At 40.9% G+C, this 16975-nt stretch overlaps 1 protein-coding gene across 6 annotated transcripts in view; it reads left to right on the forward strand.

Moving 5' to 3' along the window:
• Window positions 1–16975, forward strand: part of RIC1 (RIC1 homolog, RAB6A GEF complex partner 1) — a 56004-nt gene that overhangs the window by 10750 nt on the left and 28279 nt on the right. For 4 of the 6 annotated variants that reach the window (XM_068928801.1, XM_068928799.1, XM_068928800.1 and 1 more), the window contains exons 2-3: window positions 1102–1209; window positions 5897–5973. In XM_068928801.1, the coding sequence (XP_068784902.1) occupies window positions 1102–1209; window positions 5897–5973 (185 nt within the window). Of the gene's footprint in view, window positions 1–1101; window positions 1210–5882; window positions 5974–16975 lie in introns of those variants that run through there. The other 2 variants (XM_068928802.1, XM_068928803.1) reach the window with 2 other exon arrangements.

Raw genomic sequence — 16975 nt, forward strand, 5'->3', positions numbered from 1 at the left:
TTGTTTCCAGGGGCTGGAAATTCTTTTTGGGACTCAGAGTTTGCTTCTGAGTTGGCTCAGAAGAAAAACTGGCACCGATAGAGTTAAGGGAGAGGGTCTATTGGGAGGGTGAGGGGAAAGTTCTTTTACAAGACCAGAAGAGCTTGGCTTGTTTAATTTTGTTGAATCTTGAGGAGATACAGTTGTCATCTAACTAGTGTATACGTGCTTCTTCCCTTTTTCCTGTCCTGAAAAGGTCAGAGGGTGGCAGAAGTGGGGATACATACCTAAGCTGAAAGCTATTACTATTTCAAGAGCAAGTGAGTACAAATTGGTCTGCAATATATTTAGGAAGGAAATTAGAAGGATGTTGCTAAGCTCTGGAGCAGTGAAGGGTAGCTTTCTACGGGTTTTTTTCTGTTGCAACTCTCAACTGCCTTAATGGAAGAGAATAAACAACTTGGTGGTTATGATAGCAATGTCTGGGCTTTGTGACCCAAAAGCTGTTCTCCGTTCCCAAAAAGGGTACTAGTGCGGGCATCTCATAAAATCATACGCAAAGTCTTCATCAAACAGTACATGTGGCTTTACTGAATGATTTCTGGAAACCTTTTCTTGGAGATACAAAACAGATTTCCTGACTTTTGCTTTCTCTGATGGCCCATCCATTTAATAGCAACCAAGTAGACAGAATATTCTATAGTAAGAATTTGGTACATTTCATCCTGCTTGATTTGACAGTACTTCTCATTATAAAAGCCTATTTGAGATGCTTTTCTTCATCTTAAGCATCAGTCGCTCTGTCTCTAACTTGAAACAACTTGTACACTCTGTGATGACTGCTTACTGGAAGAATGAAGTATTTTATATAAAAGGTCTCAGATTTGAAAGAGTGAGATTAAGACTGGCACTGTCACAGGTGTTCTGCGTAATCTCTCTTTAAAAGCATTTTGTGTAATGCATTGTCAAATATACAGTAATAATTTCTTGAACCTGTGTTTTTTAATGGAAATATGTTTTGTTATTAAAGAAACGTAATTGTTTGCAGTTGTATCACAAGATAACAAAAATCCCTTTCCTTCTAGACGTGACATAAAATTACTGTTGTTGTTTTTTCTCCAGCCCAGTGTATTAATCGTAAGCTACAAGGAACATTCAAAATCGGCTTCTCAGTTTGGACCTTATGAACAAGCAGAATGGCGGCCTGACAGCACCATGATAGCTGTTTCAGTAAGTAGCGTTTTGTTTTAATTTGTGTTGTGGTTAAGCTATTGTAAAGAGATTCTTGTGCTATCTATGTTTTCATGCAGAGACCTGCAGACTGCGTATACATTTAACTGTTATATATCTCACACATATATATATATATATATAATAGTATCCTGTTTTTTACGATGACCGAATGAAAGTCGCTTAAGAAAACTTTAGTTTTTCCCTGAAGAATTGCAGTTCTCCTTTCTAAAGCAATATTCCGATGCACTGGCTAGGGTTGACCTAGCCATCTCGTTACTTTAATAATTTGGTCATGAAGAATAAATAGGATCTTTTCTGTAGGGAGTTTAAAGAACAGACACGTGAATGAAAGAAATAGTTGAGGTGGAATTAGGTGACATGAGCATGTTTAGCTTGACAAATAATAAGGGTTTACGTGTCTTCCAGAAAGGTGAATCTACAGAGGTTGAAACTATGGCTTTATTAAGGTGTGAAAGTGGTATGTTTTGTTGCTTTTTTGTTTTTCGTTTTAAATCAACAAAAAACAATAGCTGGGCACTGAGAACACAGAAGCAAAGGCAGTGATCACTGTCGTGGGTGATACATAGACCCTAACTTCTGTTAAGGCTCTGAAAGGAATAGATGAAGTCTTGTTTTACATATGCAAACAAAATCTGTGGGATGATGGTCAGTGGCTAATGCTGTGCTTACAGCAGTGAAGTGAACGGTTTCAGCATCAGCATTTAGAAAATGAATTGGAGGAGCAAGGTCCTCACAGCAAAGGTAGGAGTAGTTGAGAATTTAGGAGTCAGAATGTGGAATGATGCCTGTGGTGACTGTTGGTTTGTTCAAGGCCCAGGTCTTAATTTAGATATATTCCTTTCTACAGCCTTTTAAATCAAGGCTGTTATATGTAAAGTTTTCTTGTGAGAAGGTGTAGAAAAGAAGAATGAAATCATTAAAATTCCTCATCAAAAGTTCGGTATGTGGAATTACAAATTGGATAATAATTGCTGCATTTGTTGGCACAGTGACTTAGTGTCCTAATATAAACAGTCTTATGTACTTCAAAGGATGCCTGTCGTGCCTTGTATAGTGCCTTTTAACCACACAGACCTTGTTATCTTAGCGGAAAACACCTCAGATGATTTATGGAATAGTTCCTGTTTCTACAGTTGTCTTCATGACTATGTGAATCAGCTGAACTTCCTGTGCTCCAGTTTTCTTGTGTGTAATCCTGGAGTAGACTTCACTGCGTAGCTGGTTTATAATGTTTAAAACACCTAAAAGGACCTGGTGAATCCACTCCTATTGCTGTCAGATTATATCTTGAGACCATAAATTCTAATAATTACCAGCGAAGGCAAAACAGACTCTTGTAAGAATTGTCACGAATAATCAAAGCATTCTTCTATTTTATAATGCAGCATGTAATCACAAATAAACTATCTAAGCACATTTTAACTACGCTCATATAAAGCAGTTCGGAAGAGACAGAGTCTGTTATATTGAATTAGGGTGTATATTGTTTTCTCTGTGATGTGGGGATCCATTTGTTTAAGAGACCTTCCACTGCAGCTGAGAGTCAAACTAGCTTTAATTTCATCTGGTTATTTAGTGTTATTTAGCTTGGTGCTCTTTATGGCAGATGATGTTGGACTCTTAACGGCCCTTATCTTGAAGTCTGAGTTTGTAAACTTCACAAACTAAATTTCAAAATGATCAAATGGTTGTCAAAATACTGAGCTGCATGAGGTTACTAGTATCCTTTGTTTCTGATGCTTATATAGCATCTCCCATGTGTAATTATTTATTCAAACATGTTATGTTAGCTTGAACACCACCTTTCTTGATTTTTTCCAAGATTTTGTAATAAGCTTTTGGAATCTGTCCAAGGTTTAGTTTTAATTAGATACTGAGTCCTACCAAAGGACTAGATTTAAAAATACTGGTATTTCTTTTATAGAGAGAAAGGAAGAACCTTTTTTCTTAGAGAATAAACGTTTTTTTTCCCTTCTTTGTGACTTTTTCTTAAGGAGAAAACGAGTGAACAAAAATGATAGAACAATATCAAGTTGAGCTATTTATTTATAAAATTTGAATATTTTATGTTGCTGGTTATGTTGAAGTTAATTGCTGAAGTCCTAGGCAGTACCTGAATATCTTAATTTGAAAGCTGAGGTAGGTGGTTCTGTTTCTTAGCTGTTTCTTGGCTGAATTTTTTGACTGAGTAGTTTTACGTAATGATAAAAATGTTGAACTTTTCTTTTTTAAGAAGGTGAACAAACAAGTTAGTATTTACATAAGAAATGTACCACTTGGCTAATGAACTAATTTTTTTTTTTTAATGACATAATTATGAGGGTAGTCTTGATTTAATGTCCACTAGAACAGTGATCTGCAATGTTTTCTTTATTTCTTTCTCACTATCGAAGTGTTCAGAGCATCTTTATGAAAATAAATCACTGTGCAGCAGACCTTCTGAGGTAATAATTATTTGTACTGAAAGCAAACCTTCGTTTAGCTTGTAAGGTTTTCTAAAAAAATCTCAGGTAGCTTTAATGGTACATGATTAAACAAGCTTAAACAATTTTTGCACCATACCCATCCTCTAGCCATTACAGCTTTTTCTACTACTCTTGTCTTGTCTTGCTAAGCTGTTGGAACATACCTAAACTGATGTCTTCCTTTGGACTAACATCATTTTAGATTTTGTGATTTTTTTGGTAGAATCTCATCCTAGTCACTTTCTGAACTGTCGTCTTTTTTTTCCTGATATTTTGCAGTTTCTTTTCTCATCTTGCTCTTTTTGTAATTTTTCCAGTGTTACTGGGAAATACTTTGTTCCTTGTTGGACTGGCATATTCACCCATGGTAGCTGATTCTAGTAGTTAAATAAACTTGTAAACTGGATGGAGGTGCTTCATTGTAGAAAAGAGTGTAAGAGGTTTGAGTCCTTCCATTCCACTGCTGCAGTCAGTCTTCTAATAGTCTACTCTTCTAAATCCATTTCCATAGCTAAATTGGAGCATTATTAAACATCATAGCGTATGAGAAACCATAGAATGAAATCACTTGTGAGGCAATGGATGGTTATGCTTTGGCAAGAAGATGCCATCTCGATGACCGTCTGAGAACAATCAGGGAACAGATGACAGTGATGGTAACTTTAGTAAAGTTTCTTTGGAAGACAGACATTTCTAAAGCAGTGTAGAAACTTAACTGAATGCGTATAATCAGTTTGCAGCAAGAGCATGGTAGAATGCTTTTTACAATTCAAATAACTATTCATGGAATTTGAGGCTCTGCTCAAAAATGAACCTGTAACAATAGCAACTTCTACTTTAGATAGAGTTTGTGAAGGTCTTTTGTATCTTAATATCAGTATAAAGATACTTCACAGTATTGCTTTACTTCTCCTTCCAGTATAAGATAACTTACGGGTTAAATATTTAATGATGTAATGGAGAGTACCTGTACAGATGTTAGAAATGAGTGTATGCTTCCTTATTACATAATACCTGAACATTATTTTACCGGATAGGGAAAAGCTCCCACTTTTTTTTCAGTCTGTCTCAAGATCAACACTATGGTACATATCTTATTCTTGCACAAGAAAGATATTTGCTTTGAATGAGAACTGTGTTTTTTAAAGTGCGTTCCTGGAGCTTGTTTGAAGTTGAAACGCTAAATTTATTTCGTTACGAAGCAAATTGATTGAGTGGGGGGAAAAAATGCCCCCCTGAACTGCTAAACTAACGTAACGAGTGTTTCTCCTTCCTTTATTGGAAGAAAGGGAAACCAACCCTACAAAGCAACTTGAAACCATTCGTTTCACTGCTGCTTGTCTTCATAGTGCTTTGGGTGCATGCCTAGCCCCTATTAAAATGACTGGACAGAAACACTGTTTAACTGGTATGCATTTGCCAGTTTGTCTGAAGGATAAACTTATGCTTAAAAAAATAGTACCTCCTAATTTTGGACACCTAACTTTATTGGTCACCTGGCTCTCCTGTATTTATACAAATCCTGGGTCAGCTTCTAGTCCGGACTGGAACATCTGATAACTAAATGATTTGCATTTGTTCTTCAGATAGTGTTATAATTTGAAATCACTCTTCCAGAATAACAGAATATGACTTGGGCTTGAGTGATAAAAAATTTTCCAGACATAGGCAGGTTAAGTGTGTTGTGATACCTAATGGCACTAGGTGATGTTAGGATTTTTTAAAGCCTGTCTGGATGACTGAGAGTCAGTGCCTAGCTCCTCTGTACTCTATAGTGTCTATCAGCGTTTGGATTTACTGTGAATGCTCGCTATATTCTGTTAGATGCCTTCTGCAGTAACTTGCTCTTTTACTGGGAATTAGGTGCCTACATTTTTGACTATCTGAGACTAGCTGTCTTTTAAAAATGTATTTAAATCAATGTAAATCAGAAAAAATCCAATCTGTGTGCATACATCTAACTGTTTTTTCATATTTTCTCCCTCCTGAGTGATCTGTACAGTGGGTTCTGTTAAAGGGTAGTATGGATTTTATCAACAATGAATTTCAAGAGACAAGTTTTTAATATATCCAGAGCTGGTATGAGTGTATGTTTGTCTGCAATGTATTGGAGAGTTGTATAAAAATCGTAAGAGTCTGTGTAAGTTTTATATACACAGATAGCTTAGATATATATTTTATCAGCGTTTCTGTTTCAGACTGCAAATGGATACATCTTATTTTTTGAAATTCCATCAGCAGCAGACAAGTATCTTTATGAGCCTCTGTTTCCAAAGTAAGTATTTACATTTTTCTCTGCTTCCCTGCAATATAGTAAACTGTGACTAGCCAGGTCTTATATGGATTTTAGGATTAGAAAAAATTTGTTCTTTTAAAGTAGGTTTTAAGACTTGATGGATATATGAGGTGTCATTCTTACAAATTAAAGTCAGTTCAGAGGAGAAATTGAATCTAATTAGTTGGCTGTCCCCTGGTAGGATTCCTTAGCTCCCTTTTGTCAGCAGCAAAAACTTTCAATAGCAGCATTAAAATAGCCTAATTTCATAACTGATTTGAGGCAATCTCTTTAATTCATGTAATCTGACAGGCTTTAATAGTTGCTTTTGAGTAAATCAGTTAAACAAACCATGTTTCTTAAGAATTGATAGGGTGAAATCTTTTTACAGATTCCTCCCCTCACCCCAACTTGTTGGTAGTTTAGAGATCTTTTAAACAAGCTGGGCAGAAGTTCTAAATATTTTTGAAAGAATATGAAATATCTTCAATAAAAAGTATAAGTGTTTTAACTGTAATGTATTATATCGACATGGCCATCTAATTGCCTTTATTGTGAAGTAGAGAATCCTTTTAATTTTGTTAAATGTGACCGTACATTGAAGGTATTTCTGATTGGCTTTTAATAGAATTTGCAAAATTACAAAATATTTAGGAGAGAAATTAAAACCTCAAGGGGTGTATTTGTGTGTGTCCGTGTTTAGGCAGAACCTATAGTCATTGTTTGAACCAAACTTGTCTAGAGCAAGAGGAAAACGTTACTATCTCTCATTGGCTAGAAACTACTTTTAAAAATATGTCTGAAAATTGGCATTTGAAGCCATGATGTGACTTGCTTCAGGCAAATTCTGAAAAAGAAAGCATAATACCAAGAGACGAGCAAGAATTTCACTGGGCCAATAAGAAAGAAGAGCTCAGATATGAATTCTAGGAATACAGTTTTTCTTTTTTTTAAGTGTTAGCCATTCAAAGTGGTATTCATATTTGTTTTTAATTTTTTGTCTGAAATACAGGAGACTTCATGTTAAGTAAATTTTTTGTCATGTAAACCAGGAGCTAAATTGTATGCCTGTATTATTGTGATAATGCTAGTCAACTTAATTTTAAAGTTTTTTAGTATTCGTGAAGCAAACTAAAATGGAGTGATGTTTCCAAGTGGTCAGCTCTTGAGTAATAGTGGATAACCTATGATGTCATGTAAGAGAACATTCTTGTTTTAAACCCTAACTGTTAAACCATGAACGCTAAACATTTGAATGCTCATGAAGACTTTTTTTTTTTTCAATCACATAATTTTGTTACAAGTGCTTATGAAGAAAAATGACTTGGCAGGTATTAAATGATTTCCTAATAAATTCCTGCTATTACTACTTTTGCTAGTAAACAATACTGTTGCCTTGCCTCTTGTGAGACCCAAACAGTGTTTTTCAAAACGACAAACTGACTTTTTGTCTGACTTACTGCCTTTTTTAAAAAAAAAAAAAAAAAAAAAAGGGAGAGCAGAAAAGCGTCATCTGCTGAAAACCTGTTGAAGTGAATAACAAGATAGCTTATCTTCAGCTGTAGGTAATATACAAGACTAAACAGGAATCGATGGTATGCTGCTCTTGTTCTATTGGGAATGTATTTTTAATTGTTCTATTATTGGTAAAATCTGAAAATATGTGGAAATGTGTATAAAACTGCAGTAAAGGTTAAAACAGGCGAACTTGTGGGAAAGTTTGCTTAAGTTGGTATGTAGGCAGCTTTAAAAATATACTCTTTCATTAAACAGTGGCTAACTGGTCCAACTTTGTAGAAAATATGGATTGATTTGTGCTGTCAATCTACAGGCTTATATTTTATGAAAAATATTTTTCTATTATGTTGGAGGGTGAGGCTTTTAAGATGTATTTATGTAGCCCAAAAGGATATTAATGCCAATTCTGTGGGTATATAAGAGAAGGTGTTTGTCCTTGGAGTATTTATGATAGGTTGCTCACAATCTCCTAAGACTAATGCATGTCCTTCTCTTAAAGAGGATAAATTATCTCCTTGAACTTACTAGGATTGCTTGTTGATCTGTTTTTAGCCCTCAAGTTGGCAGACTTGCACAAAATTACTACTATTTGGGTTATATTAGAGCACAAGAAATATGAAAACCCAATAGGATTTGTCTGTGAGTTAATTGTGATTAACCTCAAATCATTCTACAATGTATTATGACTGGATGAACTTCTTTTTTATGGTGCAGGGCTCTGTCTGCAGACAATTTCACTGATTCCGCTTTATAGTTTTTCCTTCAGGATCAAACATGAAAACAAAAGCAAACAAAAAAACCCAAATCTCAGATCTGAAACTTGAACTTTCCTCTGGGATGTGTTTATTTCCCTAAGAAGGGGGTTATTTCACTGAAGTACTTGGATTTCATTTTCTAGTGGACTGAACAATGTCAAAATAAGCTCTTAACTTTGAGACCACTGAAAATCAGCGTGTGGCCTCATACTTGGTTTAACATTGTGCTTAAAAGGGATCATCTTACTGTGTTCTCCCACTGTAGCAAGTGTGTTCTTGGCCTCTTTTTGCATTTTGGTGGTAGTGACTATGCAGCTATGCCTTAAGTCAAATCAGGTTGCTGATCTAATGGCAAAATGAAACAGGCTCCACCCCCTCCTCCCCCTCCAAACTCGTCACAGGTGTCAAATGAGCAAATGCTGAAGCTTATGAGTGATAGGGGAGGCAAGGAGAGAAAGGAAGCAACTGGCAGGACCTCCTTCTCCTTTTGCGCAGTATAAAGGAAGGCTCTACATATTATGCTGGCTAGTATCTTGTATTTTAAGATGGCTTCCTGTGCTATGGAAGTCTTTTAAATCCTTACTTTTAAGGATGTGAAGCTTTTGGTAAATTGCATGGTTTAAACTTCTGAGGGTTTTCTGTCCTTGTATTATCAATATGGTATCAGGCAATGTCTCACGTGCTTTTGGAAACGGGTCAGTATAAGCAGTGAAATGGGTGGACGACAGCTTTCAATTGTAGGTGTACACACCTCGCGTATCTGAGGTAAAGTTTTTTGGTGATCACTCTTCTCTTCAGCCACCGCTGCAGCACACTAGAGGGTTAAGAAATGTTGCAGAACGTCATCTTCTTCTTCTTTTTTTTTTTTGCCTAACAGACACACTTGTGGCAGTCTTTCTAAATGTTCTCACTTTTTTTAGCTTTTAAAAATTCTGAATAGCTTCAGGTTTTGCTTAATGTTGATGATATGTCCCTGTCTACTAGTAAACGTTTTGTAATTGTTTTGTCTCAAAAAAACAATTAAGCTGCATGGGAGGCTGTACGAAGTGTTAGAAACACTTTTGCTGATTTTGACTGTATGTGCATTGCAGTATGTCTACTGGAGGTTGGAGGACTTCTCTTCTCTCCTCTGCTATTATTTGTTTAGAAATATGTAGAATAGGAATAGAAATATGGAGACTAGGAAAACTGATTTCCTGTTTAAGAAATGCTTGTTAGGCATGGCTTCCTCCTTTTCAGAACAACCTATTGTAATAGTCTTTATATTCAAAAAATCATTATTTTAATGGAAGTGCTGTGCATGAAAATTAACAAAGCTTACTGCTGGAACCCACAAAACCTTTTCAGTTTGTTTTATCACTGTCTGAGGGCATGGCTCTTAACAAAACTGAGGCTGTATTAAATACTTTGAGATGGGTGAATGGGAATTATTTTAAACGTATGCAAGTATTTTATGCCTTTTGGTGTGTAATCAGTTTCAAATATACTGAAGTAGTTATGATAAGTGTTAAGGAACTGTTCAGCATTATGCACAAAAATTTAAGGTAAGAATAATGTGGTAAAATTAATGCTCATATCATAAGGACAGTATTCTGCCATTAACTTGGAGAGCTTTTCCAAAGAAAAAAGGAACCTTTTGACATGTCTCCTGGAATCACTTGATAACTTCTTTGTCAAATTGTAGTATTTCAGCAATGTTATGATTTGAAATTGTCTGTTGAAGGAAATATTTTTGTCTGTGTTGAAAAATTTGGCTAGGAAGTGCTAGTCCATTCTTGGAGTGACTGCTCGATAAAAAATGTAATCTATTCTGCTTAATTTGTTAGAATAAAAACAAGGAAAAAAAGTAGTAATTGGCTTTAAAATTGAGCCAGAATATTCTGCAGTTTTGTTCCAGCTCTTGGAAATTTTGTTCCAGTTCAGAGCAGGCTTGGAACAGTTTCAGTATTGGCTGCTAGCCCACATTCTGGGATATTTTTCCTTAAGTGAACACACAGTCCTGCTTCAGTTAATTCAGTCTATTTTTACCACCATATTAAAAACAAAAAAGAAAAAGCAAAATTAAAATATGAAAATATATGTGTGTGGTAAAACAGCATCTATCTTTACACCTTATAAAAGTGGCAGAGTATGCATACAAATTTGTAACTTTATAAGCTGTGGCAAACTATGACAGTATTTTTTTGGAAATGTTCCCAAAGGAATTTGTACAGATATTCCTTTGTTTCACGATGATGGATCTATAATGCCATTACAGTAGAGGCTTCTCTATACTGAACTATGAATTATTTCTGATGAATTCAGAAATTGAATTCAGCAGCGCAGCAGTGTCTGGGCTCTGCCTGGGCCTTTTGTGGGCCTTGTTGGAAGTTGTGGAGACTTTCTGGGGACCCCCGAGGAACTAGACGGTGCCTGCTGCTAGCAGGAAGGGAGAGCTGGGCAAGGACTCCTGCAGGGGGCCTTGACTTAACTTCTCCTGGGAAGTTCTAGCTAGGTGGGGCTGCTGCTAACGAGCTCTCTGGGCTGCCCTGGTCCGAGGGAGTTGGGGCTTTTGTTTCAGGTGGCTCCTGGTTGGGTGGGTCAAGCACCCTTGTGAGTCACTGCTAGGCAGAGGCCCATATAAGAGCCAGGCCTAGAGCGCAGCTCCCACAATGCAGCCAACAGAGGCAGCGAACAGACGCAGCAGTTGGCGCAGAAGGGTGCCAGAAGGCAAAGAAGGCACCTCTCCATTTTGCACAGTGGTGTGTCCTTTCCCCGGGGCATGGTCATGACACGCCGCAGAGCACGTTCCCCGGTGGCTGCTGGAGGTGCTGCATCGGCTGTGTCTGAGGCTTCAAGCCAGACAGACCCTCAGACAGCAGATGCAGCTCTGCAGGTGTCAGGCCGCAGGGAGTGCCTGGGGCCTCTCCGTGGGGTCTGGGCTGACAGACAGCTCTCCTGCGTGAGGTGTGCTGTGGTTGACCAGTTGCGTCACCAGATCAAGGAGTTACGGGAGGAGGTTAGTAGGCTGCGTAGCATCCGAGAGGATGAGCGGGAGATTGAGAGGGCGTTCTCGGAGACGGTGCAGCTCCAGGAGTCCCCTGCCCCCACTGCAGCGGAGTTGTCAGAGGGCTCAGCACCGTGTGTAAAGGTGCATCATAACACTGTTGAAGAGGGCTGGAAGCTGGTGAGCTCTCGTAGAAGGAGAAGGGCTCTTGCTCCTCCTCAGGAGTTGCCTGTGAAGAACAAGTTTAGCGCCCTCCAGCTGAAGAGGAGCTGGGCACAGCTCCAAGGGAGGCAACTGGCCTGGCTGGCAGACCCTGTGCCGTGCAGGAACCCCCGGAAGAAGCGGCGAGTGATTGTTGTGGGTGACTCCCTGCTGCAGGGGCCAGAGGCACCTCTCTGCCGACCCGACCTCTTGTCCAGAGAGGTTTGCTGCCTGCCAGGGGCTCGAATAAGAGATGTCGTGGATAGACTGCCAAGGCTTGTCCATGCATCGGACTACTACCCTCTGCTGGTCTTCCATGTGGGTGCTAACGACATGAAAGGCAAACTGGAAACCATCCAACAGGACTTCCGAGCTGTGGGAATGGTGGTGAAGGGTCTGGGAGCCCAGGTCGTTTTCTCCTCAATCTTGCCTGTGAGGGGAAAGGACGGGAGGAGGAGTAGACGAGTTTTCCGAGTTAACAACTGGCTGCGCCGCTGGTGTTGGCAACAGGGCTTTGGTTCCTATGGCCATGGGACCCTGTTTGAAGATCGACAGCTGATGGGGAGCGATGGGATCCACCTTACCAAGCGGGGCACGCGTGTCTTTGCCAACAGGTTGGCCAGCCTGGTAAGGAGGGCTTTAAGCTAGGCAAGATGGGGGAAGGGGAGTGGTATAGTGGCAGGGGAGTCAGTAAAACACCGCTCAAGTCAGGAGGCCTCCAGCGGGTGCATGCAGCCTGGGGAGACAGGATGGGACATGGCTATGGAGGATCCTCTTGCACCTCTCCTGGGAAGCCTGCGTGCTTGACTGGCTCTCTGAAATGCCTGTACACCAATGCACGCAGCATGGGGAATAAACAGGAAGAGTTAGAGATCTGTGTGCGGTCGCAGGGCCACGATCTCATTGCAGTGACAGAGACATGGTGGGATAGTTCACATGACTGGGATGCCGTCACGGACCTTTTTAGGAAAGACAGGCCAGGAAGGCGAGGTGGTGGAGTTGCCCTTTATGTGAGGGAGCAACTAGAATGTATGGAGCTCTGCCTCGGGGTGGATGAAGAGCAAGTGGAGAGCCTATGGGTAAGGATTAGAGGGCAGGCTAACATGGGAGACACTGTTGTGGGGGTTTACTGCAGGCCACCTGACCAGGAGGAAGTCGTCGATGAGGCCTTCTACAGGCAGCTGGAAGTACCCTGCGGTTCACAGGCCCTGGTTCTCATGGGGGACTTCAACCCCCCTGACATCTGTTGGGGAGACAGCACAGCTAGGCAGAAACAGTCAAAGAGGTTCCTGCAGAGGATTGAGGATAATTTCTTGATGCAGGTGGTGGAGACGCCAATGAGGAGAGGTGCACTGCTAGCCCTTGTACTAACGAACAAAGAAGGTCTAGTTGGAGAGGTGAAGGTTGGGGGCAGCCTTGGCTGCAGTGACCATGAGATGGTGGAGTTCAGGATCCTCCGAGGAGGGAGCAGGGCAATGAGTAGGATTGCAACGCTGGACTTGAGGAGAGCTAACTTTGGCCTCTTGAGGGGCCTACTTAGGGGAATCTCATGGGGTAGGGCCCTAGAAGGAAGGGGGGTCCAAGAAAGCTGGTTAGTATTCAAGTATCACCTCTTCCAGGCTCAAGATCGGTGCATCCCTCTGAGGAAGAAGTCCAGCAAAGCGGGCAGGAGACCTGCATGGGTGAGCAAGGAACTCCTGGCCAAACTCCAGCAGAAGAAGGAAGTGTACAGAATGTGGAAAAGGGGACAGGCCACTTGGGAGGAATACAGGGACGTTGTCAGAGCGTGCAGGGATGCGACAAGGAAGGCTAAGGCCCAGTTGGAATTAAATCTGTCAAGGGATGTCAAGGACAACAAGAAGGGCTTCTTCAAATACATCCATAGCAAAAGGAAGAGTAGGGAAAACGTGGGCTCGCTGCTGAATGGGGCAGGTGCCCTGGTGACAAAGGATACAGAGAAGGCAGAGTTATTGAATGCTGCCTTTGCTTCCGTCTTCACTGCTAAGGCCAGTCCTGGGGAACTCCAGACCCTGGGGACAAGAGAGGAAGTCTGGAGAAAGGCAGACTCTCCCTTGGTTGAGGAGGATCAGGTTAGAGATCTTTTGTCCAAACTTGACATCCACAAATCCATGGGCCCTGATGGGATGCACCCACGAGTGCTGAGGGAGCTGGCGGGTGTTATTGCTAGGCCACTCTCCATCCTCTTTGAAAGGTCCTGGAGATCAGGAGGGGTGCCTGAGGACTGGAAGAAAGCCAATGTCACGCCAGTCTTCCAAAAGGGCAAGAAGGAGGAGCCAGGAAACTGCAGGCCTGTCAGCCTCCCCTCCCTGCCTGGCAAGGTGATGGAACAGCTCCTCCTGGAGGTCCTCACTAAGCATGTGGAGGACAAGAAGGTGATCAGGAGTAGTCCGCATGGAGTCACCAAAGGGAAATCCTGCTTGACCAACCTGATAGCCTTCTCGGATGGGATGACTGGCTGGGTAGATGAGGGCAGAGCAGTGGATGTTGTCTGCGTGGACTTCAGCAAGGCTTTTGACACTGTCTCCCATCACATCCTTGTAGGTAAACTCAGGAAGTGTGGGCTAGATGAGTGGACGGTGAGGTGGCTTGAGAAGTGGCTGGATGGCCGAGCTCAGAGGGTTGTGGTGAATGGCGCAGAGTCAAGTTGGAGGCCTGTGGCTAGTGGTGTCCCCCAGGGGTCAGTCCTGGGTCCAGTCTTGTTCAATATATTCATCAGTGACCTTGAGGAAGGGACAAAGTGCACCCTCAGCAAGTTTGCTGATGATACGAAACTGGGGGGAGAGGCTGACACAGTAGAGGGCTGTGCTGCCGTTCAGAGGGACCTGGACAGGTTGGAGAGGTGGGCGGAGAGGAACCTCCTGAAGTTCAACAAAGGCAAGTGCAGGGTGTCCTGCACCTAGGCAGGAATAATCCCATGCCCCAGTACAGGCTGGGGGTTGACCTGCTGGAAAGCAGCTCTGCCGAGAAGGACCTGGGAGTGCTGGTGGAGAACAAGTTGACCATGAGGCAGCAGTGTGCCCTTGTGGCCAAGAAGGCCAATGGTCTCCTGGGGTGCATTAGGCAGGGTGCTGCCAGCAGGTGGAGGGAGGTGATCCTGCCCCTCTCCTCAGCCCTGGGGAGGCCCCACCTGGAGTCCTGTGTCCAGTGCTGGGCTCCCCAGGACAAGAGAGACATGGCGCTACTGGAGAGAGTCCAGCGGAGGGCTACCAAGATGATGAGGGGACTGGAGCGTGTCTCCTATGAGGAAAGGCTGCGAGAGCTGGGCCTGTTCAGCCTGGAGAAGAGAAGACTGAGAGGCGATCTCATCAACGTGTACAAGTATCTGAAGGGGGAGCGTCAAGAGGATGAGGCCAGTCTCTTCTCCGTGGTGCCCAGCAACAGGACAAGCGGCAACGGGCAGAAACTGAACCACAGGAAGTTCCACCTAAACCTGAGAAAAAACTTCCTCGCTGTGAGGGCGACGGAGCATTGGAACAGGTTTCCCAGAGAGGTGGTGGAGTCTCCTTCGCTGGAGATATTCCAAACCCGTCTGGATGTGATCCTGGGCAATCTGCTCTAGGTGACCCTGCTTGAGCAGGGAGGTTGGACTAGATGATCTCCAGAGGTCCCTTCCAACCTAAACGATTCTGTGATTCTGTGTAATTCTGGCAAGAGAGTGACTTAAGCTTTGTGAGTGAAGACATAGTGTGCAATGACTTAATGGCAAGGATATTTTCTCATTCAAAAACAAAGCAACAAAAACTTTACAGTTACCATGTGTAGCTTATAAACCATGTAGATTTTTTATTTTTCCTCAAATTTCTTTATATTTTCAAATGGAGCCTTCAGTTGTTGACCTTGTAATAAAAGGATGTGCTATGAATGATGTATAAACACAGAACGAGACCAGAATGCTTTTAAATACCTGAAGAAGCTTTAAAACTTCTTGCTAACTTATGCTACTGACACATGTAGTTAGTGTATTTATGTCCTACTCTTTTTGACACTTATCAAATCTTTTTCTTTTTCTATAGCAAGACTGTTTGTAGGCACTGAAAATTGCCCCATCAGTTTGATTCAGTAGATTTAGACTAGTATGTACAAAGGTTTGAACTTTAAACTCTAGAACAATCAGCAGCTATGCAAGGACAACTGATTAGGTGTAAAGTTAAAACTTATTAAAGCATTTTTGTTGGGAATTACGTTTGGAGTGAACTTTAAGTGTGTGGTTTTTCCAGTAAGTTGCTTTTGGCATTGATTGGATAATGTATATTTAAAACTGGGTTAGTTTTAGGATTTTTATTAACCATTATGATGCTTGCTAGTCCATTATGTGGTTTCAGGATATTTAGTGTTTCATGAAGTCTTTGAAACCGGAATAATAATTTGGTAAACCATTTAGCTTTTAAAAAAGAATAGTTGATTAGTATGTGAGCTCATTATTACTCTCCTCAAACCACAGAAAGCTGTTATTATTCAGATGTATAGCCTTTGTTAGCAAAGACTGTACTAAGAATTACTGTTTAAAACTCTTGCCCGTTCCAGAGCTTTTATAATTGGGTCCATAGGCTCTCTTTTAGTTAAATTTGTGATAAATTTGTGACCTGTTGCCAGTCTGCATATGCATGCCACGTTTCTGCTGCTGATGGCTGGTTGTAGTATCTGGTGGGAGATGCAAGTTTAGGAGATAGAAGACGCTATCTATGAAGGCAAAGCTCATGGAGCAACTTGTTTTACTTGTGTCAAATTGTTCATTAAAAAGTATCATAAATGATGAATTATTAGTGAAGGATCACGCATTTAGAGGTGGTAATGCAGTCTGTTTAAACCTGACTTACAAAAAAATAATAGCTGTACAGACAGTACACTAACTGAAGTCTTGGCGTGAACCCTTGAACAATTAATAAGCGTTATCTAATGCTGCTAATACAACAACAACTGATGTTGCCAGTTTTCTGCTGTTGCATCTTCAGGGAGAGCAACCCATGGGACTACCTCATGGTATAAATTCATTTGTAAACGTTTACTCTTTTTTTTCTCATATCATATATAAAGCTCCTAACAGCAGAAACATTTGATTTTTTTTGCAAGAAACACTGCTGAAGGAACCATTTTAGCAGCAAAAATTGGAAGCTTCATAATCCCGAAGTAGTATGACAATATTCAGTCTTGTTAGCTTCACTTATTTGTTCTAAAGGTACTTACTGAAGAACCGAGTGTGGAGTGTTTTTTTGTGTATTTTTTAGTAAAATGTCTCCTTTACTTCTCAAGCAGCTGTAATTCAACTTGTGGGAACTGATGCTATTGACTTGGATTTTTTTGTTATATCTGACCTGTGCATTTAGACACATTCATTTTTTGGAAGCGTAGTGTTTGCTGACCATAAGACCATCTATGAATTTCTCTAAACTATTATCCAGCCATAACTGTAGGTCTAGTTTTAAATTAATGTAATATGCAGACATTCTAGGATTTATTTTGGGTATGGACCCATAACTAGTAGTTTTCTTATGTATTGTCCTCTGCCTAGCCTTCGTGATGC

This window comes from Struthio camelus, chromosome Z, assembly GCF_040807025.1.
Source record: "Struthio camelus isolate bStrCam1 chromosome Z, bStrCam1.hap1, whole genome shotgun sequence".
In the NCBI taxonomy this organism is placed as follows: Eukaryota; Metazoa; Chordata; class Aves; order Struthioniformes; family Struthionidae; genus Struthio; species Struthio camelus.